General features: G+C 48.3%; 1 protein-coding gene across 1 annotated transcript; it reads right to left on the reverse strand.

The window, feature by feature from the left end:
- Positions 1-400: 400 nt before the first annotated feature.
- LOC149367917 (uncharacterized) lies at positions 401-27,218 on the reverse strand. The gene is made up of 4 exons (XM_089567432.1): positions 26,592-27,218; positions 18,594-19,034; positions 2,935-3,135; positions 401-2,588 (listed from the first exon to the last, which is right to left on the reverse strand). The coding sequence occupies exons 1-2, from the start codon at positions 26,955-26,957 to the stop codon at positions 18,768-18,770; spliced, it is 633 nt and encodes a 210-aa protein (XP_089423558.1). The 5' UTR covers positions 26,958-27,218; the 3' UTR covers positions 401-2,588; positions 2,935-3,135; positions 18,594-18,767.
- Positions 27,219-27,250: the final 32 nt, after the last annotated feature.

Consider the following 27,250-nt stretch of genomic DNA (forward strand, 5'->3'; position numbering starts at 1 on the left):
TGTATCCCCACCATTTTACTTTCCATAGTTCGTTGCGCTGTCTGCGATTTTGTTTCTAGCCTCTTCGTTGGCCTCCAAGTTTTCACCCTGAGGCAAGTAGAGGAGAGAGACAACAATCGGATATTTTCACCTGGAAAGATTTTGGCAAGTTGCCATTCGTGACATGAAAGTACCTACCAGTTGTACTCCATGCCGTTCATACTGACCTCGCTATTTCGCTCTAGTGGCCGACCGCCATTGTTTCCGCGTATAGAGGTATCCTTTTTGACCACCGCTAAAACCAAGCTGCATATCGAAAACTGCCATTTCCATTCAATGTTGTTAAACATTAGTTGTATTCATATCAGTTTTAAGCCCCCAACTATACAGCTCTTAGCAGGTTTTCAATATCGCGCCGCAGTTCCTCACACGAGTTACATAGTAAAGCAACGTGATCAGCAAATAACGCATCACTAAGGTATTGTTCACCTAGGTATTGTTCACCAAGGTATATTTTCTTATCCCCGGCAACTCCAAGTATCAAACCTTATTGATATCTGTTGTAAAGACAGACTAAATAGCGGCGGACAAATTAGGACTTTGCTTGGCCGTGCTCGAGTGCTATTTCATCGCTTTTCCTACGAATTACTATGGTGGATGTGCAGTCCTGATGGATATTTTCTAGCATATTTACATGTGTCCCTTCCACGCCCTGATTCAGCAATGTACACATGACTGTTAATGTTTCGATTAAATGAAATGCTTTTTTAGCACTACGTCAATGCTCTATACTGGGTGTTTCTCCTAGGACTGTCACCAATTTTTAAACATGGGCTTTTTAAATTAGAAGCGCGCTTTTTTCCACCTAGCATTGTCAGCTGTATATTGCATGAGAATGCATTTAAGACGTGCTAACTAGCCGGCTGATTAACTAATATTCAATAGCTAACGTTTCTAGTTATTAATGTTAGGTTATTTATTTAATCAGAGGCTTGTAACCCGCATTACGTAATATCCGTATCAGTTTTTGGAGTTCCAAAATTTCCAGTTTGGTCGCCCCAGGTGGTCGAAATTTCCAGAGACCTTCACTATAGCATCCCTCATAGCCTGAGTCGCTTTGGGACGTTAAACCCCAATAAAGCAAACCAATCAACAGTAGTGAACTCGCCTGCCAGCTAGTACGTACGTCGTAGCTGTGTTCTGATGCACTAACCAAATACACAGCAATGCTAAAAAAGCGCACTTCGAACTCAAAAAGCATATTTTAACGTTTTTACATCGCGGATCTCACAGCCAAGCCTACACTGCCTTGACCTCAAAACGGTGATCACGGAGGCTTTTTGGGTGTGCACGTCACGAATTTTGATCGAGCGCCGCGAAAGTTTTTAGATGCAATTTTTATCGTCAATAAGTGCGCCTTTTTCTGCCGCGAGAACATCAATAGGCGAGAACCTATTTCTTACCGAGAAAACATCTAAGGTTGAATAACAAAACAGAATTATTCTCATAAGGTGACAAGGTTACTAAGGCTATGCAAGGATGTAGAGGGGGGATGGGGCCTAGCCAAAAAGTGCATGGTGACCACTCTCCTTTATTCAGCTGCAAAACCGCACTCTAATGCGAACTGATTCTTACCAATACGCTATATCTTTATGTCGCTGTGTCTTTGATCTTAACAACACGAAAAATAATGTCCGGCTTGTGCCTGCCCCGTGCCACAACGTCTGCTTGGGTGTAGCAGTATTTTCTTTTGCCTCCACTGGAATGCATTGGCTTTAATCGTAGCATCATCAAGATGACAGAATTTATTTCGCCTTTGATGAATTCTGGATGGCAAGAAAGGAAAGATGAGCGACGCAATTCATTGACCTGTTGCGCCACGCTCCTTTTTCTTGTGTGAAGGCCAGTTTCCAATTGTTTGGTTTTATGGGGTTTAATGTGTCATAGCTACTACAGGTATAAGGGACGCCGTAGTGGAGGGCTCCGGATAATTTCGACCACCTGGGGTTCATTACCGCGCACTGGCATTGTACAGTACGCGGGTAACTATCGAAATGCGACCGCTGCTGCTGGAATCGAGCTCACGCCTTTCGGGTCAGCAGCCGAGCACTATACCCGCTGAGCCACCGGGGCGGCTGGTTTCCAGTAATGTATTCTTTATATACTTCACTTTATTACCTTAAAGACCCCCAGTTGGGGGGTATTACATACAGGTATTACATATTACATAAGGGGGTATTACATATTACATTACAACCTCAAGAAGCAATGTTCAGCGATCAAGCTAAGTGCTGCGTGCCGCCTACCGACGCTCACTAGGCTTTGTTCTGCTTCGAGCAGAGAGATGCGGTTCCTGTACACCGAGGCGAGGTCTTGAGGCGAAGTGCGGCGCTGGCGGCGGAGTCCCTCTCGTTGGCGGCAAGCCTTGTGGCGCTGTGCTTCGGCCAGCCGCTCGACTGGCGCGACGACCTGGTCGCCACCGCACACCAGCGCACGCCGCAGTTTTCACCGGAAGTTGGTCGCTGTCATCGTCGCCGGGCGGTTCCCGGGAGAGCGAAGTCGAGAGAGCGGCGACCAGACCTCAGGAAAAGGTAGGTATGCTTGCCGTCCTGTGGGTACACGATCTTTTTGTATTCGCTCATAACATTCTTACGCTGCTGCTGCTACGAAGCTCATCGGTATCGGAACTGAGAACTCATGTTTTTAGCTGACCATTTTAGCCCGCATGTTCATTGAGTTAAATCGACAGCAAGGAAATTAAAGCCACCTCTGCAATTCATGAGAAGCACCACGGGGCCACAGCAAGACATATTAAAAGATTAGGTTGCACCTACGGGCATCTCGACTGAACTAGACGGTCAAACCGAACAAGAACGATATTGGAATAAACCTAAATAAAGGCATCAGAAATCCTTCTCGGTCAGTTAGCTGCGTCGCCATGGACATTTCACTTACTCTCGACATCCTCCATTGTCGTGGTTGTCAGCGTCTACCACTGTGCTCCAATCCATCGGGGTGCTGTTGGAATGGTTGCTCCGTCATGGTCAAATGATGCGAGCTTGACTGGTCCGAGTTCAGAAAGTCTAGTGGGTCTTGACCGCGGGCGCTTCTATGCCCGCCAGAAGCCAGGAGGACGAGGAATTTGGTCAGGGTCTTCTGTAGAATATACACGAAAGAGTAATTTAGTGTGACGGTGAAGCTGAAAAATTCTTTAACACGGAGAAAACAAAATAAAGAAAATCATCACGGCAGACTCGTAGAAACCTTTTATATAGGATGTCACCAAGGCAACAACTGTAATAAGGGAGTAATTACTCATTGACGTCCACCCGAGCGCAGCCATACGGCTACAGAGGAAAGCTAAACAGGTTTCTCAGAAACTTCGTAGTTAAAGAAAAATTCGTCCTGCTCCGGGGTTCGAACCCGGGACCGCAGCTTCACTGGAGCAGTCGCTCTACCAACTGAGCTAACCGGGGCGGCAACCAGGACGAATTTTTCTTTAACTACGAAGTTTCTGAGAAAGCTGCATTGCCTCCCTCTGTAGCCGTATGGCTGCGCTTGGGTGGATGCCAATGAGTAATTACTCCCTTATTACAAATCTACTCCACCTTGGGGGATTCCCCTAAACGTTTGGTCAACAAGGCAACAACTCTATATTGCCCAGTATAAAAGAGAAGGTGCCTTCTTAGTTTGAAGCTGTAAAAATGCTGTTGGCTGTTGGCTCCCGTCTCATGTATGCCAAACGAGCACCTCTTTTCCCTTAACTTGTGTGCTTAATAGTTTAGCAAGGGCCTCGAATATGGCATAAGAGGATTTTTGCACAGCTCTCCCCCTCACAGTTCGACCATGTTCCTCCCTCCATGTTCTGCCCACCGGCGTGCAGGAGCTGCCTGTGCGCGGCGCGGCTCCTAATCTCCGTGTGGCTGCTGTCGGCCGTGGCGCTGCTGACGGGCTTGCGCTCTAAGCTTATCATCACACTGCGTGCCCCGCCGGCCCCGGAGCCACTGGACAGCGCCGAGCGGCTACACGCCGCTCTCGTGGGTGGAGCCGTGCGGCCGTGCCTTGTCAACAAGACAGGGTCAGCCGAGTACGTCCTGCAGCACAACGCCCGCGGAGACCACGTGAGTGGCCCAGTCAGAGCCCACACGCACGCGCACGTGGTATCTCCATCAAAAGTAGCTGGGCTGCCATGGTTAGCGGGAGAGCGACGCTGCCGTCGCCAGATTGAGTCCGCTGCGAGGATTACCGGAGGGATGCGAACCTGTCCCATCGCTCTCCTCATCTGAAGGATAATTGAACTGTACTGCACACTGTACAATGTACTGCGTACTGAACGTACCGTCTTTGTCAAAAGTAACCAGGCTGCATGGTTTGCTTCTAGGTTCTATAGTGGAGCCCTTGTGGCTTTCCTAAACATCAAAACGTGTTTGAAGGTAAGAAGACCCCGAGTCCTTACCTTTAACGACCATTTTAGCTTCAGGGAAGCTGTAAGGGCTCCACTGTACGAGCTAGAAGCAAACCATGCAGCCTGGTTACTTTTGACAAAAACTGTACATGTCTCATTCTGTGTACCGCACATACGAGTTTTTTCTCCTTACATTTTGTTTGATGTCGTACTCCGCCGCCGTCAATGCTGCACTTTAAGAGGAAGTCAGGACCTCTCAAGCTGTCTATACAGCTTTTTCCCTGGCTGTCCTCGCAACACCTAGTTGCGGAAATAAGCCTTCAACCTTCAACTGACAGCACGAGAAGCGGTCAGAGCAGTCCGGGCAACTTTGACAAAAACGGCGTATATGTTATGCCTCGCAGCGGCAGCGTATAAGCACCATTAAAGCACTGTCGTATCAAGGAAGAAAAGTTAAGTCCATGCATCGAGAACGCTGGATAGTACCGATGAACCTCTAGTATTAGTCACAAGCAGTCCCTTTATTCCAGAAACGAAAAAGGAACTGCAAAATTTATTCTGCAAAAACTAACCAGACAGTTGCCGCTGTGTAACCTGACATTCAGCGACAGCCGTTATTGCATTCATATTTTAGCGTCCTAAAAGTTACAATTAGATACACAGGCACACACATACAGGCAGCCGCTAGCAGGAAGACCGCTAGCCTACCAAAACCAGCATGCGCTTCTATGTCCTCGTCTTCTTCCCAGCTCCAGGAGTCGTCGTCTTCATGTCTGTAACACTTTCCCTTCGATAGGCGAAGCCCTCAGGGCGAGCCAGGCATTGTCACGAGAATGGCAGGGCTTCAACCGAGCAAAGTGCGTGACTTCAGTTGTTGGGGAACGTCGACCACTGGCGGTAAGGCGCGCAGTGCGATAGTTCTGGCCACTGAGTTGGTGCACGGTTGCATAAGGACCTATAGAGTGTGCCAGCATTTTCTGTCCAACCCGATTTTCTTATTGGTCGCCAAAGCCAGACGAATTCGCCAGGAAGGCAGGTGATATGGCGATGGTGGCCGTCGTAGCTAATTTTTGCGAGCTCTTGGGAAGTCCGAGCCCACAGGCGGGCAAGCCGGCAATCCTCTTCGGCCAGACAGAAAGTTTCCACTAAGCACGGATCGACATCTATTAAGAAAGGGAGGATGGTGTCGAGAGGCTGGCGAGGGGAACGCGCATAAAGGAGGAGGAGTGGCGTGCAGCCTATTGTTTCATGGCTGGCAGTGTTGAAAGCTTATGTGATGAACGATAACACAGAGTCCCAGTTCTTGTAACTCGAAACGACGTACATCGAAAGCGTATTGGTAAGTGTTCTGTTGGGCGCTCCGTCGACCCGTTTGTTTGAGGATGGTAAGGTGTCGAATGTCGGAAATGAGATGCGCACAAACAGAGGAATTCCTCGATGACGTCGGCGGTGAGCTGGCGGCCTCTGTCACTTATCGCCACTCGTGCGGGTCCATGTCACATGATGATATAATGCAGTATGAAAAGAGACACGTGCCACGCTGTAGCCGCGAGAAGGGTGGCCGTCTCACAATGACGTGTGAAGTAATGTACGCAGACGATGATCCAGTGGTTCCCATGTGCGATTTGGGAAAAGAGCCCAATAGGTCGATTCCGACTTTCTCAAAAAGTTTTTTGGAAGCGCCAGAGCAGCAGCAGTGAGACATTTTTGACTCTGACACTGGGAAAAATTTGCTACGCCCTTATAAAAATGGTCCATAGACAGTCTATAGACTTCTTATTGACTCTATTGACTTCCTATAGATATGGCTTTTTGTCTATTCGTAGTCTACAGACTGCCTATAGAAAAACGTTGACTAAAAGTGTATGGCCATAAATCTATACATTGTCTATAGACTGTCTATGGCATTTGCATTGCCTATAGACTGTTCTCTAAGATTTCTCTATGGACAGTCTACAGACTTTATAGACAGAAGTCTATAGACACTCTAGAGACTGTCTAAAACTTTTTTGTAAGGGCTTACTTTTCAAAACCGCATACAGAAAGGCTCCTGAGTGTGGTGGAGTGTCCTCGCAGTTCCCAGGTGTCCAGCAGTAGGGTCATCATGGATAATAATCATCATAGATGTAATCATTTGCTTGAGAGAATTGGTCATTGGTCACAACCAAATCAGCTTAAAATCAATCCTAAAAAAACTAAGGTCATGCTTTTCCGGGCTCGAAATAAAGCATTTGTTTTAGATCAGCCAATTAAATTTAATGGACAGGATATTGAAGTGGTTGAGCACCACAAGATTCTTGGCGTTACATTCTCCCCATATTTAACATGGGATTTACACGTTGAGAGAATATGTAAGAAGCTTTGCTCTGCAACTGGGGCAATATCACGTACACGCGCAATTCTTCCGGTAAAAATAAAACTTCAAATATATTACGCTTTGTTTGCCTCACAAATTAATTATTGCAGCTTGGTGTGGCTAACAACAACTAAACAGAACCTAAACAAAATTCTCGTGCTACAAAAAAAGGCTATTCGTCATATATTTTGTCTAGATTATCTATCTTCCACCCTATATTTTTTTTCAGCAGTACAAACTTCTTCATGTAAACTATATGTATGAGTACAGACTCTTACGCTCACATTACTTTTCACCTGTCGGTTTTCGGTCACTTTTAGCAATTACTGGTCCATTGCAGCATCACACTAACATCCTGAACACACGCAGTAAAGACGCATGGCTCGTACCCTTTTTCCGCACCGACTACAAGCTCCAGTCTTTACGTCACAATCATCCGTCCATATTAAACAAATATCAACACATCAAATGTTTAACACCTGTTCAACTTCTACAGCTTTTTTCCAATTTGCAACGCAGTTTTCGCTACAGTATTTTCTAGTTATTCGTTCATAGTTTCCTTCCATTTGCTCACGAAGATGCCTTCTCACTATTCATGTGATTTGTGCCAATCTGTATCAAAAAAATGCAGTGTTTTTGCACACTTTTCCTACTGACCTACTTGTAAGTGTTTCTTATTTTTTGTAAAGATTAATATTTCATGTTAACTTTTTTTTCATCATGATTATTAGTGTTGTTATTATTTATTGGTGTCGTCTATGCTGCCGTGTAAGGGTTGCCTGGGCCTCGTCAAGCTGTTTGATTACAGCTTTTAGCCCAGGTGACCCACCAGCCTTTCTGGTAAATAAATCTCAAGTTCAAGTTCAAGTTCAATGCGCGAAACGAAGGAGCGGAGACTCTCGAGGAGACCGAGGAAAAGCGAAGACCGGTCGCCGAGTAGGTCTTTTTGTGTAATAAACCGTCACGAAGACAATAAGTGCTGGCACCGGTAGTGTCCTGCGCAGCGTTAAGGAATTCCTCGAGGCGGCGGACCTTGTGCTGCTCGCTGTGGAAGGTGCGAGCATAAGTAAACTCCGGTGATATAGAAGTGATCTAGTGCTTGACATCATCAGCATCACATCGTGGCGCCGCAAGTGGTGACAGGGAGAGGCAGTCGGTGTCGGCGTATCGTCAACAAGACTTATACGAGATGGTGTAGCCGTATTCCTACAGGCGGCGTGGCTAGAGAGCAAGAGGGCCCGATGGATCACGAAGATGCTCGTCAGTGACGTCGCGGGGTATGGGTTGAGTTATAAACATCTGCAGGGAGCTACTTTTCCTCTTTAGGGAGCGACAGTTCCACTGCCAGACTTCTAGGTGGTCCGGCTGCCAATTAGGGGAGGAGGCCATCAGCGTCGCTTGTCGATTATTCGCAACCGCTCAGATCTGTCTTGCAAGCGGACCTTCATTGGGCCTTTAGGCGTGGGTTGTCGGTGATCCCCGGGCGCTTCGCTCCTTTAGAACATGCTCCGAAGCTGCATCTCCTACTTCGATTCAAGGACAATGTTGTTACACTGAACGGCGGCAGCGCAACGAAAAAATGCTGAAACGGAAACGCTGACTACTACCAACAGAAATGGTTTATTTTCTTGGGCAATATACTATACCATCCAGGAAATAAAAAATTGATAGGGGCTTAACGTAGATAAACCGAGTAGACCTGCGAAAGCAGGAGTTCATTCTTCAATTGGAGGGGGCACTTAAACGCATCCTTAGGGGTGTGACATGATATTTTTAGTGGGTTAATGCCCATGTATAGATGGCGGAGAGTCCTCATATACCTCTACCAGCGCAGTGGCGCAGCGGTTAAGCGATGCGCCACTGCACTGGCCGGTGGCTGTTTCTATCACAGCCACCCGTCGGGATTTTGCGACCATTGTTGCTCTTCCCGAGCAACCTCTCGCGCAAATGGCACGACGCTCGTCCGAACTTACCCGAGCTTACCCGAGTAACTCGTGTAAGCCCGGGTAGTAACTCGGGTTCCTAGGCAACGGCACAAGATCGTACGTGCCGTTTTCGCCAATACGCTTGTGGTGTTAGCTTGTGGTTAAGCGTTTGGTTTAGCTCGTGCCGGCTCCTTTGCCTGCACGACGCTGCCATGAGCTGTGAAACCCAGCCCCTGTGCGAGGGTGGTGCCCTCTGGGTGTGTAGGCGACAGGCGGCAGCGGCGCGGCGCCATCTGTTGGAGCGCAGCTGAAGCGCATGCTAGGCAACGGCGACTCAAGGTCGTTTGGTAGCTGCACCGCCACGAGCATACGCGACAAGCCGAGCCGGGCTCCAGTAGTGTTGTTTTCGCAACAAAACATCACGTGGTCATAGAGAAAAAACATTCGGCGCAATAAAACAATAAGATGTGTATACCTAAGCATTAAGACAGAGCAACTCTTTCTTCAGCACCTTGATGGAAGGTGGGCTGACGCAAGTCTCTGCGCCCGTGTGGACGATGCAGGCCTCGCAGCTTTCCCTGGATGTTCTCTCTGTGTCTCTTCTCAACAGTTTCACCTGACGCAGCTTGGGCTTAGAGCATGCGCATTTTTTGCAGTGAATTACAAGATAGCAACGCACACCTTTCATCACGCTGCTGGAGAGTTGCTCTTAAGCACCGCTTAGGTATCTATATCCAACTATCTGACTGCGGCGAATGTTTTGTCTCTTTACTGGATGTTATATATTGCTCAAGCAAATAAACCGTTTTCTGTTGGTAGAAGACCGCGCTTGTGTTGCCCTTTTTGCGTTATTCTTCCACCGTTCATTGTAGACATGTACCAACTAGCCCCAATCACCACTCTGCTTTGTCACGAACAGCGTGACAACATTAAAAACCGATATGCTTGATATGTTTACAGAGGAAAAAACGCAGTTACATACTCACCCGGCTGTGTACTGGCGGTCGCCACGGACGCGACACCTCTGCCCACAAGGGATTAGGACAGCGGTCCAGCTCCACGAGTCGCTGATGTCCTGGAGCAACCGAGGAAGACGGTAGCTCTTCCCCGTGCAGGTCAAAAATAAACACTCCGAGCTCTGACTCTAGAATAACAATTTTAATGCGACAGCATTAAGCAGTTTGCGTCGCAGAAATTCCGTCGCAGAAATTCCGGAATAATAATAACAATAATAATAATCACCATCATCATCATCAGCCTGACTACATCCACTGCAGGGTAAAGGCCTCTCCCATGTCTCCCCACTTAACCCTGTCCTTTACCAGCTGCGGCCACTATATCCCCGGAAACTTCTTTTATCTCATCCGCCCACCTAGCTTTCTGCCGTCCCCTGCTACGTTTGCTTTCTCTTGGAATCCACTCCGTTACCCTTAAGGACCAGCGGTTATCTTGCCTTCGCATTGCATGCCCTGCCCAAGCCCATTTCTTCCTCTTGATTTAAACTAAGATGTCATTAACCCGCGTTTGTTCCATTACCCACTCCGCCCTCTTCCGATCTCTTAACGTTACACCAATCATTTTCCTTTCCATAGCTCGCTGCGTTGTTCTTAACTTAAGCGGAATCCTCTTTGTTAGCCTCCACATTTCTGCTCCATAGGTGAGTACCGGTAGGATACAGCTGTTGTATGCTCTTCTCTTCAGGGATATTGGTAAGCTACAATTCATGATCTGAGAGAACCTGCCATATGCGCTCCACCCCATTCTTATTCTTCTAGTTATTTCCCTCTCATGATACAGATCTGCGGTCACTACCTGCCCTAAGTAGACGTAATCTCTTACTACTTCCAGCACCTCGCTACCAATTGCGAACTGCTGTTCCCTTGCTAGGCTGTTGAACATTACTTTGGTTTTCTGCATGTTTATTCTTAGCCCCACCGTTCTGCTCTGCCTGTCTAACTGATTGATCATGCTTTGCAGTTCTTGTCCTGAGTGGCTTAGCAAGGCAATGTCATCAGCGAATCGCAAATTACTCAGGTATTCTCCATTAACTCTTATCCCCAACTGTTCCCATTCCAGTCCCCGGAATACCTCCTGTAAGCAGGCAGTGAAGAGCATTGGCGAGACCTTGTCTCCCTGCCTGACACCTTCCCGTATTGGAATTTTATTGCTTACTTTATGGAGAACTATAGTAGCTGCCCATCTTCTTCTTTACAAAAGGAACAGTTAAGTTGCATTACATTCAGTGTGCAATCGTTATAAATATCTTCCATTATTTTCACATAACACTCTTCCATACCCTGATTCCACAATGCCTGCATGACAGCTGAGGTTTCCACTGAGTCAAATGCTTTCTCGTAATCAATGAAGGTTATATATAGGGGTTGGTTATATTCTGCGCATTTCTCTATCACCTGCTTGATAGTGTGAATGTGGTCTATTGTCGAGTATCCTTTACGATAGCCTGCCTGATCATTTGGGTGACTAAAGTCCAAGGTTGTCCTGACTCTATTAGCGATTACCTTAGTAAATATCTTGTAGGCAACGGACAATAAGCTGATTGGTCTCTAATTCTTCAAGTCCTTGACGTCTCCTTTCTTATGAATTAAGATAATGTTAGCGTTCTTCCAAGCTTCTGGTAATCTCGAGGTCACAAGGCATTGCGTATACAGGGTGGCTAGTTTTTGTAGCACAATCTCTCCTCCGTCCTTTAACAAATCTACTGTTACCTGATCCTCGCCAGCTGCCTTCCCTCTTTGCATTGCTCCTAAGGCTTTCTTTACTTCCTCCTTCGTTACTGGCGGGATGTCACATTGCTGTTCGCGACTGCCTCCCTCAGTAACTTGATGATTACATTCACTACTGTATAGATTTGTGTAGAACTCTTCGACTAATTCGACTATCTTATCCATATTGCTGATGACATTGCCCTGTTTGTCTTTTAGCACATACATCTGGTTTCTACCTATGCCCAGTTTTCTCCTCACTGATTTTAGGCTACCTCCGTTCTTTAGAGCATTCTCGATTTTCTCCAAGCTAAACTTTCTTATGTCGGCTACCTTGCGCTTATTTATTAACTTCGTTAGCTCTGCTAGTTCTGAGGAGTTAGACGTCCTCATGCTTTGGCGTTTCTTAATAATAATAATAATAATAATAATAATAATAATAATAATAATAATAATAATAGTTTATATTTCCTCTTTTACAAGGAAAGGAGCAGCCGCGAAAAAGCTGCTTCGGAGCGAAGCTTGCGGGGCGACTGCCCCCTTACTGACGGCCTTTAGTGACAGCAAAATCACTGAAATGTCCCTCGGAAGCAACTTAAGAGGCCGGTGGGCCGCCTAGGTCACGTGGCCTTGAGACGGAATCAGAACCAGCCCACCGGGCAGTGAGCAAACTAACCACCGTGGAAGATGGCAGTTGTATCACTGACTCATCGCGATAGGTTGCTAGGGAAGAGCAGCCTGGATCGCACAAGGCCCACCGGTGGCATCACCTGCACTCCCCGGGGCAGTGGTGCATCGCTTAACCGCTGCACCACTGCGCAAGAAGGGGCATGAGGACTCCCAGGGATGTATGAATGTAATGTAGAAAAGGGTTAGGGTTCGGGCTAGTGCCTAATTGGCATGAGGTTCGATAGCGCACAACAAGGAAGGGACACGACACGAGCGCTAAACTTCCACTGAGCGATTTCTGTTTGTCGCTAATAGTTGGTATGCTTCTATCCACGTACCCTAACTGTTACTTTATAAGCCTGTAAGCGCCAAATAAAAATTGTTAAGAGGAAGAGTGAAGTTTCACAGGTTCTTTCGTCTTCCTTATTGCACCAGCGGTGCCCCGCCAGAGACGGTTTGTTCCAACTGGAAGACAAGCTCTTCGCACCAGGGGTGCCCGTCAGAGACGGTCTTGTGTTCAGTTGAGACGCAGGGGTAAGGCGAACACTTCAAATTTTATGTACAGTATTTACAATAGATACAAGTTAAGGCACTAGACACATTAAGCAGCAAAAAGGACAAACCAAACAACAAAAAGGTGGATCTGGCTAATACTAGGGGAGGCCCCTACTCGGCGTTGCCGAAGATGCGTAGCATCTCACCTTAGCGCAGAACCCCGCTTCCGGCTCCGGGGTCCGGTTTTAAAGACCTAAAGGCACGGCCCACATTTCGTAGCAACCAATCATGTTACACTCCTCACATGATTGGTTTACCGAGAGCATGGCCAGCCCTCCAGCTTCCGTAGAGCAAAACGCCCTTTCCACAAACACAAACGCACGGTCGTGCCAGTACGTGCAGAGAACATTCCCTCCACCACAAAATAAAAATAAAACAAACACAAATACACATCCGTGCCAGCACGTGTGCGAATCGGTACCGCGGGTGGGGGGCACCCGTATACTTGCCGGCGCGTTCGCGAGCGGCCGCGTTCCAAATAGGAGACGCTTCGCTTTGAACGCCCCCAGCCGCGTTCCGATGACCCCGCGTACACTGCCGATCCCTTACACGCCCTTCCCAAGATTATACAAAGGGCCCAAGTGGCACTTTTAGAATTACAAACAAAAGGGATCGGTGTCTGACACGAAACCACCCTTCGGGTGACATAACATAAACAAAACGTACACATTCAAATGCGCGTTTCACACCTTTAAATCCAGCGCATTGACCGAAGTCCAAGCTGTCGCGCTGCGACCAGTTGCACCAACAAAACCAAAAACAAAAAATGCACACGGGCACCAACACAACATTACGCAAAATGCACACTTAAATACGCACAGTGGCACGCTTGCTGTGCGCCGTAAAACGGAGTCCAAGTTGACAGGCTACTCAGTTCACTTGCATGCACACCCGCGTCCTGCTCGCGAACGAGCACACACACATACACAGACGCTCGCAAGTGGAGCGTTAAGTAGCACTCGCACGACGTCCGTAAGTGGCCACGTGAGCCTCCTTAGTCGCACCGAGCGTCCCTGTGTGCGTTCGAGCCACCACGCGTCTCAACACTAAGAACGCCTAAACAGTAACTCACTCATTAGGCTGGTGCCACAACGGGGCGAGAGCTCAAAAGCTGGTACCCTCCAGGATCAAAAACGTCCCGGTCCTTGATGGGTCCAAACCCCTGACTACACGACGCACCTGAGGGCCCGCTCTCTCTGGCGCGCTGGTACGAACCGCGTGCTGCGTAAGGAGCATAGCTCTTCCCCCGTCTAACCATACCAATGCAGCCGGTCTCGCTACACTTGATTTGGCGACCTGCAGCACGGAACGTAATGTTCCACGAACCGACTTTCAACATGAAAGCTGCGCACCTGCGTCCTGGCACTTCGCCTCGCTTAGAGCCATTTGCCCCGTTCCTGCTCGGGCAAACAGTGACGTGGCCGTTCTCTGCTGGATAGGCATTTGCCGGCTTCGTGGCATTGTCTAACTCCGAGGCTCCATGAGGTCCCTCGCGGTCACTTGACCCGAGCTTGCCTTGCGGCAAGTCGCCACTCATTTCCGGGTCCTCAAACGACCTGGCAGGACACACACCGGGTGCGTTCGACAACTGCGCGGCGCTCTGCCCGGTCGGCCCAGCAGGCCCACCTCCGCTCTCTGCCTCGGATGAAAGGCTATTGCTATCAATAAGGCTACGAGGCCCTTCATGCCCTATGACCGACACAGTGTGCGGTTGCGGCAACGCCAGACTTCCTTCTTTCACTCGCTCGCCGATCTGACGTCTGTCCTCACCGACCGCCCCCTGCTGAACGAAATGCTCTTTTTCGCAGCTCGCTTGAGACCGAGTTTTTGGAATTAGAGTGATTTCCAACAATCCTGAACTCGCGTCCGCGTCCCTGGTGTCATTTGGGGTAGAGCTAACCTGGGCGGCCGGATCCTCGGAGTGCGCGTTCACCGCCTCTAATACCGCGACGCTGCGTTCCGTCACGATACTTTCAACTGCGATTCTAGCTTCGCAGAAATCTGGCTCACTTTGTACTTTTGCCCGGCTGTTTTCTTGACCTGTGCTTGACAAGCATAACGCTTTACCTTCCAGCACAGGTGGCCTCTCCTCTCGCGACTCGGAGTAGTTGTCCCTCGCTAGTTCACCAGCTCTCTTAGACTCCTTGAGCTCAGCGAGCTCCAGCGCTAGCTGCTGGCGCTTTGCTTCTAATTCCTCCAAGACGCACTTAACATCCTGAGGTTTCTCCTCGCACAGCGGCGCCCTTCCTCCATTCACTTTCGCAAGTTCAGCCTGAAAGTACGCTAAGCGCGCCTTCGCTAATTCCACTTGGTACCTCACATCAAGTGAGGGCAGGCTTGGATAGCTCTCCATACCGCCTTCCGTACCCCTCAGATGTCCTATCGGCTCGAACACAGGGACGTGAACAATGCGACCAAGGAAACTCACGGTTTCGATGCGTCGATCTGCATTGCCAGCTCCTTGGCGTCGGGGTCCACCGCCACTTTCCCCGGACGCTGCGATGAGCTGTCGCACGCCGCTGGTCCGCCGCCGGTGATCGTCGAGTTCCCGACGCGCTGCTTCCTTGACCGGACGCAGTCCCGCGTCGCTGGACTACTGCCGTGGTCCTTGCCGCCGTGTCTCTGCAGGTCCGTTCACGAACGCTGACCTGTCGCCTTGTCGTCACCTTTCTCCCTGCCTTGTCTTCTTCCTGCGCCGTCTTCCGATGGCCGCAGGATCCTCGTCGACTGCGCCAGTAAATTTTCACAGGTTCTTTCGTCTTCCTTATTGCACCAGCGGTGCCCCGCCAGAGACGGTTTGTTCCAACTGGAAGACAAGCTCTTCGCACCAGGGGTGCCCGTCAGAGAAGGTCTTGTGTTCAGTTGAGACGCAGGGGTAAAGCGAACACTTCAAATTTTATGTACAGTATTTACAATAGATACAAGTTAAGGCACTAGACACATTAAGCAGCAAAAAGGATAAACCAAACAACAAAAAGGTGGATCTGGCTAATACTAGGGGAGGCCCCTACTCGGCGTTGCCGAAGATGCGTAGCATCTCACCTTAGCGCAGAACCCCGCTTCCGGCTCCGGGGTCCGGTTTTAAAGACCTAAAGGCCCGGCCCACATTTCGTAGCAACCAATCATGTTACACTCCTCACATGATTGGTTTACCGAGAGCATGGCCAGCCCTCCAGCTTCCGTAGAGCAAAACGCCCTTTCCACAAACACAAACGCACGGTCGTGCCAGTACGTGCAGAGAACATTCCTTCCACCACAAAATAAAAATAAAACAAACACAAATACACATCCGTGCCAGCACGTGTGCGAATCGGTACCGCGGGTGGGGGGGCACCCGTATACTTGCCGGCGCGTTCGCGAGCGGCCGCGTTCCAAATAGGAGACGCTTCGCTTTGAACGCCCCCAGCCGCGTTCCGATGACCCCGCGTACACTGCCGATCCCTTACAGGAAGTGTAGCACTCGCGTTATGTCCCTTCCTTGTTGTGCGCTATGGAACCTCATGTAATGCAGAAAAATGATCAATTCTGCATATATTCGCATTAACCCACTACGCTGTCGCGTCATACCATTAAGGCGGAGCTTAAGTGTCCCCACCAGTTTTTGTCTGTTGCATGCGCACTGATAGTCAATGAACGCTACTTAATTAATGCATACGAGTACACTCTAAATACCGCAACTAGTCATTATTACGGTGTCAACATCACTTTGGCTTGTTTCGTTCGCGGGGTTCTCGAAGTATGTATTTTTAATTTTAGCTTTGAGTAAATAAATTATTTATTCAAAATTCTTTTTTGTATTTTTTTTACGAGAGCACCCTATCATAGCTCATAAAATAAGGTTGAGGTGACGTTGAGTGAGGTACCGACGCCTGAAAAAATAAGTTGAGGGCGCTTGGGGAGACCTCGACCTCAAACGATAAGGTTTGTGTTGAGTGAGGTCACCAAAATTCATTTGCGTTTGAGGTGAGGTCGAGATACTTCAGGCTAAATGCTCTCGTATGACCGACAGTCCTCGTGATCCTCTGGCCATCGTCCGGCGACGCGTTTTGAGTACGAACTCTTCCCGCGCTTCTACTGACCTTTGTCATTATTTGCAATGCGAATGCGACAAAAGCTACTAACCTTAATGCATTCGGAACTGCGTCTAAGAGGACTAAGTTCAACTTAAATGGCCTGCGTACCTAACCTGCCGTCCAAGTTGGGGTGCTTTGCGGAAAGGGTTTCGAGCGGAGATCAGCCACGTGCGCTACCGCGGCAACAGTCACATCCCTGTCCCTCAAAGCGAGCTCCTGGGTGGGAAGATGGGTTGCCTGCGATGAATGGCGGGGGGTCTCTTTGTGACCTCTCGCACCTGTCAAATACTGTATTTACACGGGCGCCCTTAACCATAGTTAATGTAACTATGGTTCTCCGTAACTATAGTTAGCCGTGCTCACACGACAAGCCAAACTATAGTTACGCCACTAACTGCAGTTAACGTAACCAAGCTGGCTAAGTACCGTTTGCGATAAACATACAAAATGGCGACGCCCACGGAAGGGATGGCTGGTGCAGCAGCGATGTCGCAGGAATCGTCCTCCCTGAGGCGTGTCAGCTGGCCTGATGCGACAACAATGGCGCAGGTAACTATGGTTTGCGCTAACCATTGTTAAGACCTATAACTGCAGTTAACGTTAACTATAGTTAAACTGCCCGTGTAAAGAGGATATAACGAAGGTGTTGCCAGTGGAACGCGTCTCCTTCTCGCTCTGCCTGGATCCAGGGTAGCGAGGTGGGCGTGCTCTACGAGCTGCGCCGATTGGCGCTCCGAAACCGGACGGACAGCGTGGCGCTGGACCAACTCGGATGCCTGGCCAAGGTGGAGCGCGGTTCGCACGTGTACATCGACTACCGCGCTGCGCTCAAGCTTCTCCGCTGGCGGAAGAGGGTGCCCTTCCGCCGCCGCATCGACGTATCCAGGTGAGACCACAAGCGACTCTGCAGGAATCACTTGTCAATGCGTCGAGTGAGAAATACCTTCGCGGGGGTATATACGCACTTCGCCTCGGTGGAATCTTGTCGTTATGGGGAGCGCCAAAGAGAAGCAACGGCGACAGGACCAAGCCAGAAAGAGACGACGCGCTCGAGAGAAAGCAGAACTCGCTGCACGACTGAAAAAGCATCGCAGTTAACGCAACTGACCAGGCTTAGCCACAGCTAAACCATGCCTAATTTTTTGCTTCAGCGCCTCCCATAGAAACCCGCTTCGCTCTTTCCACTACAAAGCCTTCTAGAACACTGTAGTTCTGGGCATATGGCGCAAGCAGGAGTGGAGAAGAGGGGATGATAGTGGGATAGGGTAAGGGGCGAATGGAGAACGTGTGTCTGCAGTCTACGCCAGACTGTTGCCTGTTTGTTATCTAGGGAGGGGTAGGGCGGAGAGTAGAGCTGGCGTGAGGCTCTGTGTGCCTGCGTCAGCTCGCTGAATGAGTGCATGCGCTCCTCCGTGAATCCCCGATCCGAGGCCACCTGAGCCCGGCTTAAAAAACCTCGGGCTAAAAGGTTGGTGGCCTCGTTTCCGGATTCTCGGAGTGCGCAGGCACCCATATCAGCTCGACTTAGCGGGGTGGGGGTGCATCGGGCGAGCCCAGTATGCCAAATGCAGGCAGGGACATGGACTCGGCCTCGAGCAAAATTTAGAATCGAAGTTTTGGAGTCAGTTAACTACATTGGAAACTTTAACAAGCGCTAACATTGCAAAGCAAACGAGGGACTTTTGCGTTTCGCCTCCATCAAAACGAACGCCGCGGCCGGGCCCTACCACGGGTACTCCGGCTGAATATCCGAGCACCATAACCAGTGAGCCATCGCGGCGGGTAGTAGTGACCAATGTGCAGAGAGGGGTGGGTAAATTAGGGCGCATAGGCTTTCTGCGCTGTCCTGGGGATGTTGTTTATTTTGTTTATTGTGCTTCAAAATTAACAAAGACGCGGTTAGCTTACCAGTGTGTCTATTGGCCTCCGAGCGCGGTGAAAGCAGTGCTAAAGATCGCCCTCTACGCATCTGCACCCGCATCACAGTGCTCTCTTCGCCGCAGGGACTCCCTGGTGACCTTCTTCGGGGCGCCGGTGGTCTCCGTGGGTTGGCCGTACGCCGAGCACATGCGCCGACTGACGTCACGCGTCTTCGAAGCGGGCCACACGCTCTGGCACGAGCGCCTCACCGATGCCCACAACGTGAGCGCCTCCCAGCGCTTGCGCCGACTGCGCGGGCTGTCTCGGGACGCCACGGCGCCGCCTCAAGGCGGTGGAAGCCGCACCGTGGCCGCCTTCACGCTGCTGCGCTTTGCCGTGGCCTTTGGCGCTCTGCTGGCCGGCTGCGCAGCGTCCACAGTGGTGGCCTGCTGCGAACTCTGTTGCCACCACTGCCTTCACCGGAGTGGGCTGTAAGAAGTGAGAAAAAAGGGGGAAGTGTGTCGTCGTTCTGCGGTTCTTGAATAAAAAATGAATGGCCGCTCCACCTCGGTCCAAACGCCTCACAAAAGCTACCGACAATTGCGCATTTTGGTGGTGACATCAGAGAACAAGGGATCGCATTCGCGGCGTTCGCACCATGGCGCTATTAAAGAACAGCCACTCGGCTGAACTCCTGAAGTCGAACTCTCTTGAAACGGTTCCCGTTCTTCTTTCTCTGGTAACGCTGAAGTCGACCCTATGCGGGAGCTGAGACCTCGTCCTGGTCATTAAAACGCGCCGCAGGCTCTCAGTAGGGGCCAATTTGCTCGCATTTTCATGACTACGCATGGAGTAAAGGAACAACAGAGATCCTTACGTGGCCTTTTCTGAAGCCCGAAGTGAGGGCTCCATCAATTAGGAAGCCAATCACGAAGCCGAACGCGACTAGCGTCTCCACTCTCTAGCAAAGCCGGAGCATCCAGCAAGCAGTTCGGGACAACAGCTGCGATGGCAAAGCTCTCTGTCGAACTTGCTCTAGGCTCCGTTGCCATGTCTATGAGCCAAAAAATCCCAGTGCTGCTTGTGAAAAATCGCACGACTTCCGACATGCTCTCTGCAACGCAGATATAGAATTGCCGGTCCCTCTCTCCATTTTCTTTCCTGCATGTGAATACATAAAATTCCAAGCAAGCGCCCCCCCCCCCTCCTCGCCTCCCAGTTCAAATCGAAATTACCGGTAAAGTGGAGGGGGGCGCTATCGCGGAACGGCACCTAAATTCAAGATGGCGACGACAAAATTTTCCCGCGAAAAGAAAAAGCAAGCCCGCATTGATTTAAAATCTTGTTTACCTTTGGCGACGTGAACTTTGTTAGACCAGAGTTTTGTTACAGCCTCTTCAGGAAGAGCACGCTTGCTAACTGCGTGACCTGTGCTTCTTTACCGTTCAACAACTCAAACAGCTAATCGTCCGTGCATTCACTGAACACCCGCGCGCCGTTACTAAGCTTTCGCCGAAGTTTACCGTTCCCGTAGTTTCCTCTGGTAAACTATCAAAAACCCTGTCCCATTCCCGTATCCGTATGCGGCCGAGACGTCTGGTGCACGTTTTTCCGGTTTTCTCAATGGCAATGCATGACCTCGATTTCATTTGCCATTTTATTTTTATTTATTTATATTTATTGATACCCTCAGGGTGGGAACACTACAGAGAGGAGTGGGTTATTACAACGATATATACGAACACAGCAAACATTTCATAATATAAGTAACAAATAACGGGAATGTCTGGAATATAACTGGAACAGTGTTAAGTGTGCGGGCATACAACAGGATGAATGATTACAACCTAAGAGACAGTTTCTAATTGTAATATCACATGTCAGTACACAAAAAACAGCAAAAATACAAATGAAAGAAACTAGGAACGTGATCTGTTATACAGTACAAAACTTGTTAGTAGCTACATATTGCGTATGGCTGACTGAAATAATGAAGGTTGGGTGATCCTTGCAACAGAGGAGGGAAGGCGATTCCAGTCTACTGATGTGCGGGGAAGGAATGAATCGGAAAATGTTTTGGTATTGCATATAAATGTGCCAACTTTGTGAATGTGGTCTAAACGTGATGATACATATGAAGGTGGAATCAATAATTGATCATGCAGAATATTATGGTGAAAGATCTTATGAGACATAGATTGCCGTGCAAGATTACGCCGGGATGCCAGTGATAAGAGGTTTAGGTTAGATTTCATAGTAGATATGCTGGATGTGCGATTATAGTTAGAAAAGATGAAGCGAGCTGCATTGTTTTGGATCATTTCGATCTGGTTAATCAAGATTTTAATACCTGGGTCCCAAATTGACGATCCATACTCGAGTTGTGAACTAACAAGTGTTTTATAGAATAGAAGCTTAGTGTCAGTAGGCGCTGCATGAAAGTTGCGTTTTAAGTACCCTAGCATGCGATTAGCTTTGCGAATGATGAAATCGACATGAGTTTTCCAGCTGAGGTTAGAAGTGATATGAATGCCCAGATATTTATATGTCGTGACAGATTCAAGAGCAATATTGTTGAGGTGACACGTAGGTAAGTCGCAAGTTGTTCGAGATATGCGCATGGATTTACATTTCTTTACGTTAAGCGTCATTTTCCATGTCTCGCACCAAGAGGAAATGTTGTTAATATCAGCTTGAATTGCCTGTATGTCGTCTTCGGTTATTATTTCGCGATAAAGAACACAGTCATCTGCAAATAGGTGAATGGATGAGGTAACGCAGTTAGGTAGATTGTTAATGAAGATTAAGAAAAGCAAAGGCCCGAGAACGGTTCCTTGGGGAACGCCGGAAAGAACGGGATGTGGACACGAGTTAACGCTATTAGCAGTTACAAATTGTTGACGGCCGGTTAGAAAACACTCTAGCCACCTTAGTACGTTAGTATCGAGCCCAATCATGCGCAATTTTAGCAGTAAAAGTCGATGACACACCTTATCAAATGCCTTGGCGAAGTCTAAAAAGATGCAGTCAGCGATAGAGCGATGATCAAGAATTGTGTGTAACCTATGAGTAAATAAAAGAAGTTGCGTCTCGCATGAGTATGACTTGGCGAAAACCATGTTGTGCAGGATGAAAAAATGAGTTTGATTCTAAGAAATTTACTATTTGTGAAAAAAGAACATGTTCGAATATCTTACAGGGTATGCTAGTGATTGAAATAGGGCGATAGTTGTGAGGCGAGTGCTTATTTCCAGATTTATGTGCTGGAACCACCTTCCCTGTCTTCCAATCCTCCGGCATCGTACCATTATCTAAGGATTGCTGGAATATTTTAGTCAGAATAATCGATGAATATATTTTAGTGCTTTTTAAAAATTTTGCGTTAAAGGCCTACTTGACCGAAATTTTTCAAACCGTAAAAAGGTTGTTTTTTCGTAGTACACCCCCGTATTATGCTACCCACAAAACATTACGCTCCTGTTTCAAGCAGTTACGGTGAAAAAGGCACGCAAAAATCGGAGTTTTCAATACCAAAACTGGAAAAACGGGCGCCATTGCAGCCCGCCGGAAATGACGCATGTTTGAGACTAGTCCGGACGGGTTCGGAGCGTCTGTTCATTGCAAAGCGCTGGTAGCGGTAGCGCGTCAGCACTTTGTGCGATAAATACTGGTTATATGTGAAAACACACATCTTAAAACGGATGAAACGCCCTAGAAAAAGTTTTAAACGTGTTTTATTTGCTGTAGTAGACTAGAAAACTCCTTGCTCAACCTCAGCGAAGATGATCGCGCCGCAATGCTAGTGAGCGCTGTTTGCCTGGCAGTATTAGATTACAGCTTGTGCAAAGTTCGGATATAGCGGAGGCTTTGTATAATGGAGGCTTGTATAATGGAGGCTTTTTTGAGCGGGCACGCGAGTGCCAACAGCACATGTGCGCTCTGCTGTGCGTGCAATATGGTTGTTGTCTTGATAAAAAAAAATGACCTGCCTTCTCATTTTCCTTCTCATTTTTCTCCCCCGTCGAAAGGTATTCCTGCCTGTGCACAGAAATTTGGAACAGGTGCTGTGAACGCCAGTTAAATCAATAAAAACAGATGGATGTGTAAAATGAGAGCTCAAGAGAATATGCCAGAAGCAAAATTTGTGTTGCAAAATAAATATATATTTTTCTCTTCGAGGACCGTGGCATGAGTGCGGTGCCGATGGTGGGCTGGTTCATCTTTGCGCGCTTCGTTTGGGCAAGCCACTGCGCGTTGCGAAATACATGCCGATTCAAATGAACAAAAACTTATGCGTTGCGTTCATTGCAGTATTTACCTAGAACCACTTAAAGCCCGTGTACTGCAGGGACGGAGGGGTTTTTCTAATCTTTTCAAACCACACAGCTGGGCAGAACGACGTGGTTGCCGAACCCCAGTCGACCGTACGCATACGCCCACCGCGCAAATTACCGTAGGCAGTGTGTCTCTATCGACTGAGTAATAATGAACATACAATCAAAATTCTTTGAAAAGATTATCATTCAAATAACATGCGTTCAGTTGTCTGGGGTCTTGGAGACGCGCCTCGAATAGCTTCCTGTAATCGACCTCAAGTGTGAATGGCGTGAGGCAGTAAGAAAGTGGACGTTTTCAGTAACGCTTGTGTGGCCTTCCAGGATTCTCAGCCCGGCCTGCAAATCTTCGAGGCAGCAGATACATTCGGCGCACGACGGCATTATTGCGCATTGGGCAGAGCTGTACCTGCAATAAACGGGTGTGCATATGTTGATTCCTTTTCAGACGAAGCAGACCTCTCCTTAGACTTCTGCCTGGTGTAAACAACGTGCCGTCAAAAGGGCGTTGCTCGATGAGCAAAGCCGTCCACTTTAACTTCTGGACCGGCTTAGCTAGCTTGTGACAAGCGGTTCCCCCCTCCTCTTTATTCTTCCGATTAGAGACGCCTCGAAGCCTTCGGTTCGTGGCATGCTTTGCCGATTGGGCCAGAAACACGTAGGTGCTCTGATGCATGATGTAGACCGGGACAGGTCTATTGACAAAGCCCAACCCACAAAAGGGGTTAGCGCAAGGCAGAAGCGTCTGTCATCCACCATTATCTTTTTTGAAGAAGAGAGGGGAATTTACGTTAAAATCTGAGCTCCAGACAGCTGACACCAGCTTTCGAGATCGGGGGTGAAGGGCAGTGGCCGAGAGGTATACATGGTGCTTTCCGCATTCCTCGTATTCCCTTTAGCGGCCATGCACTTCGTCTACATGATGCCAGCAGTTTATTTTTCTCGGATACCATCGAGCTTCGCGGTGAAAACAGCCAGAAACGCGCCAGAAGAAGAGCTTACAAGGGGCGCGCACTCACTTCAGAACGCCTGAAACTGGCGAGCCGGCGATGCCGGTGTCTCAATTGTGCGTCATTTCCGGTCAGGTTTGTTAGTTGTCCAGCACACCGCTAGGGGTCTGCGTCGTCTGCTACAGAGGTTTTTGAACGCTTCTAACTAAAATTCTACACGCTTCACAGCCCTAATATTAAATATAAATATTGTTCATAACATGCACACTATATCGAGTGCAAAATTAGCCGAAGTAAAGTTTCGGTCAAGTAGGCCTTTAATTGCGTCAGTGCCGGCGGCTGAAAATGATTTCAAGTTGTCAATAATTCTAGAGATTCCTTCCGGGTTTACTATAACAGGATACATTGGTAAGTAATTATGGGTGCTGAATTCTGGCGAGTCAGTGGTCAAGTCTTTTGTAAAGTGACTGGAGAATACATTATTTAACACTGTTGAACATACATTGTCAGAAACAACTTCATCATTGGAGTCTGTTAGAACAATCCTAGTTGTGTCAGAAGGATTAATAACTTTCCAAAATTTTCTAGGATTTTCTAACAACATATGGGGTAAAGTCTTAGTAAGGAACAATTTCTTAGCGTTTTTAACAGCTGAAATATAGGCTTCATTTGCAGAGCGATATAATGACCAGCGAAACTGACTGTGCACTGTTTTTGCTAGACGGTACAAGCGTTTTTTTCGATTAGATAGGCGCCTAATGTAGGTGTTATACCAAGGGGCTTTTGAATTATACGAGATGATCCGGGTTGGTATAAAGCGGTTAGTGAGAGAACTAATCTCATGCTTGAACAATGACCAGTTAGTTTCAACGGGGCGCGAATCATAATCTTCTAAAAGCGCCGTGAGAAAGCAGCCAAGCTCACCGTTGATCAGCACGATGATAGTTGCGCAAAGTTTTAGTCTTCCTAGGTGTCTTCTGCTTAGGTATGGTGATAGAAAAATTCAATATGCGATGATCGCTTAGTCCTGGCAAGTATGATATTTGTGAACACAGTTCGGGGCTAGAACAGAGAATTAAATCTAGTACGCTTGCGGTAGTGTCAGTTATTCGTGTAGGTTCAGTGACAATTTGTGTGAGGTTAAAGCACGAACATAAATCTCTAAATTCTTGGCAAGTAGAAGAATCTGAATTGATAGGATTAAAAGAGCAGGACCAATCAATGCCAGGAAAATTAAAGTCTCCGAGTAAGAACACATGTGCTAACGGGTAACGTGTCGTTACGAAATTAACGGCGTCATGAAGATCGGAGATAAATGTAGATGATGCATTAGGAGCGCGATAACAAGCACCTAGTATGACTTGCCGGTGGGTTAGTTTGACAGATACCCATATAATTTCCAGGTCGGTTGCAATGTTAAGAGCGAATGATTCCAGGTGTTTGCTAACAGCTACAAGGACGCCACCGCCTTGCCTCGCATCTCTGTCGCATCGATAGAATTGGAACTGTTTAGGTGAACCAAGAATTTCACAATCGTGAATGTTCCTATGTAGCCATGTTTCGGTTAGTACAATAATATCAGCGGAGCATGAATCTACAACAGATGACAGTTCTGTACGCTTTTTGACTACACTTCTTATGTTAGTGAATAAGACGGATACATGTTCTTGGGAAGACTTATAGTCACAGCCCCTCTGTGATTGTTAATTAGATGGTAACGCGGTTTTTTCTACAGGAGTGACTGGCTCAGATTATTTTCCAAATTTTCCAAATGGGGTATTTTCCAAATGGTCAGCGACTGGGGCTTTGGAGCCAGCGTGTGTTAACTCAAATGTCCTGTCAGTGACGGAACTGTACATGTAACATCTGTTGTTCATGATTAACTTATTATATTTAATCTGGAAGGGAGAAGTGTGCGGTTGGGATTTGGCAAATTCAGATAGTTTCTTTCTGGCATGGCGTGTATCCGGTGAGAAGTCCTCAGTTACACTAACGTCGCTTTCTTTAAGTTTAGATTTATTTTGCAGTACTTTTTCTTTTGTTTTAAAGCTTTTGAATTTAACGATAACGGGACGGTTCTTGGACGGTTGCTGTTTTCCTATCCTGTGCGCACGTTCAACATCAGCTGCAGATATCTCGCCGTCGAGACATGTGGATAACAAGTTTATCACTTTCGTTTCCGTCTGTGCCCACGTTTCTTGGTCGCCTGGGATACCGTGGAGTAGCAAGTTATCTCGCCGGCTCCTATCCTCGAGTTCAACAAGGCGTGTTTGTAAGTGCTCATTTTGTTTCTGTAGTTTATCGATAGTACATTCCATTTCTTCTTTAAACGTGTCTATGGTTTCGACTTTACGCTCAACGTCAGCAAGCCTGCAGCCTAAATTCTCTAGAACAAGTTCAATTTTTTGCTGACCTTGGCGGACTTCATCGATACCCTTTTTCAATTCCTGATTGCTGGTAGCGGCAGCAACTGACTGGGCCTGTAATTCGCGAAGGATGCGCAAGATTTCGCCATTACTTGAAACTTCTTCAGCTGTGTTAGCCGCGGAAAATTCTCCCGCAGGCGGAGGATTTCCTGGTTTGACAGTTTTATCACCGCGCGTAGTGGGGCCGGGGTTCAATTCAACATCCCCAGACATCAATAGTAAAAGGCAATTGTTGAGGCACTCAGACACAATACCGAAGTAAACCCGTGGGCACGGGAACAGCAGTAGGCAACGATTGTCGCTCTTTTTTGCATGTGAAGAAACACAGTTACGCACCTGTAGCAGCGTAAACGGGAGCTTGAGAATCATGTTCGTTGCCGTGCTGTCCGCGTGCCCACTGAAGCGGGTGGGGCGTTGCCGAAGGCTTATATCCGGTGCAGCTGAGCCTGTCGATGACGATGCGGCTTGGCTCGTGAAGAAGGAGCAGCCAAGAACTTCCGGAGCCACTCGCCCGTCGCCTGGTAGCTGTGGGGCATCGGCCTTGAGCTGTACAGGACGCACCGCAGGTGTAGTGCCGTCGATGAAGCTGGTAGGTTGACTGGCACCGAAAGTCAGGAACGGGAGGAGAACCTGTAGCAGCGTGAACGGGAGCTTGAGAATCATGTTCGTTGCCGTGCTGTCCGCGTGCCCACTGTAATGCATACCCGACCTGACTCCACCAAAGCAAAACGACAAATGGCGCTTGGTACCGACTCACCCTTGACCCCCTGCATGCATCCTTAACTTCGCGCCTCATGCAACCTTTGTCGTCCTCGGGTGGAACGCAAGGTCGTGACTCGTAAAGCGGTGATCACAGGGGAGACCCCGGCTCAAAGGCATGCGTGCTGTGTCGCTTCCCGGAGGCAGTACTCCCTCCCCCGCGCAGCATTCAGATAGGCAGCCGGGAGCCGAGCGGAGCATCACAGTTACAGGGACTCTGCTTACAGTAGGACGCA

Source organism: Amblyomma mixtum, chromosome 1 (genome assembly GCF_055824585.1).
Source record: "Amblyomma mixtum isolate Tamu chromosome 1, ASM5582458v1, whole genome shotgun sequence".
NCBI classification, from domain to species: domain Eukaryota; kingdom Metazoa; phylum Arthropoda; class Arachnida; order Ixodida; family Ixodidae; genus Amblyomma; species Amblyomma mixtum.

Excerpts from the sequence above, each read along its gene's own strand:
- LOC149367917 (XM_089567432.1), bottom strand. The coding sequence starts at position 26,957 with ATGCATTACAGTGGGCACGCGGACAGCACGGCAACGAACATGATTCTC. Across the intron at positions 19,035-26,591 it reads TCCCGTTTACGCTGCTACAG|CCCACTCCGGTGAAGGCAGT; the intron begins GTGCGTAACTGT and ends CACTTCTTACAG.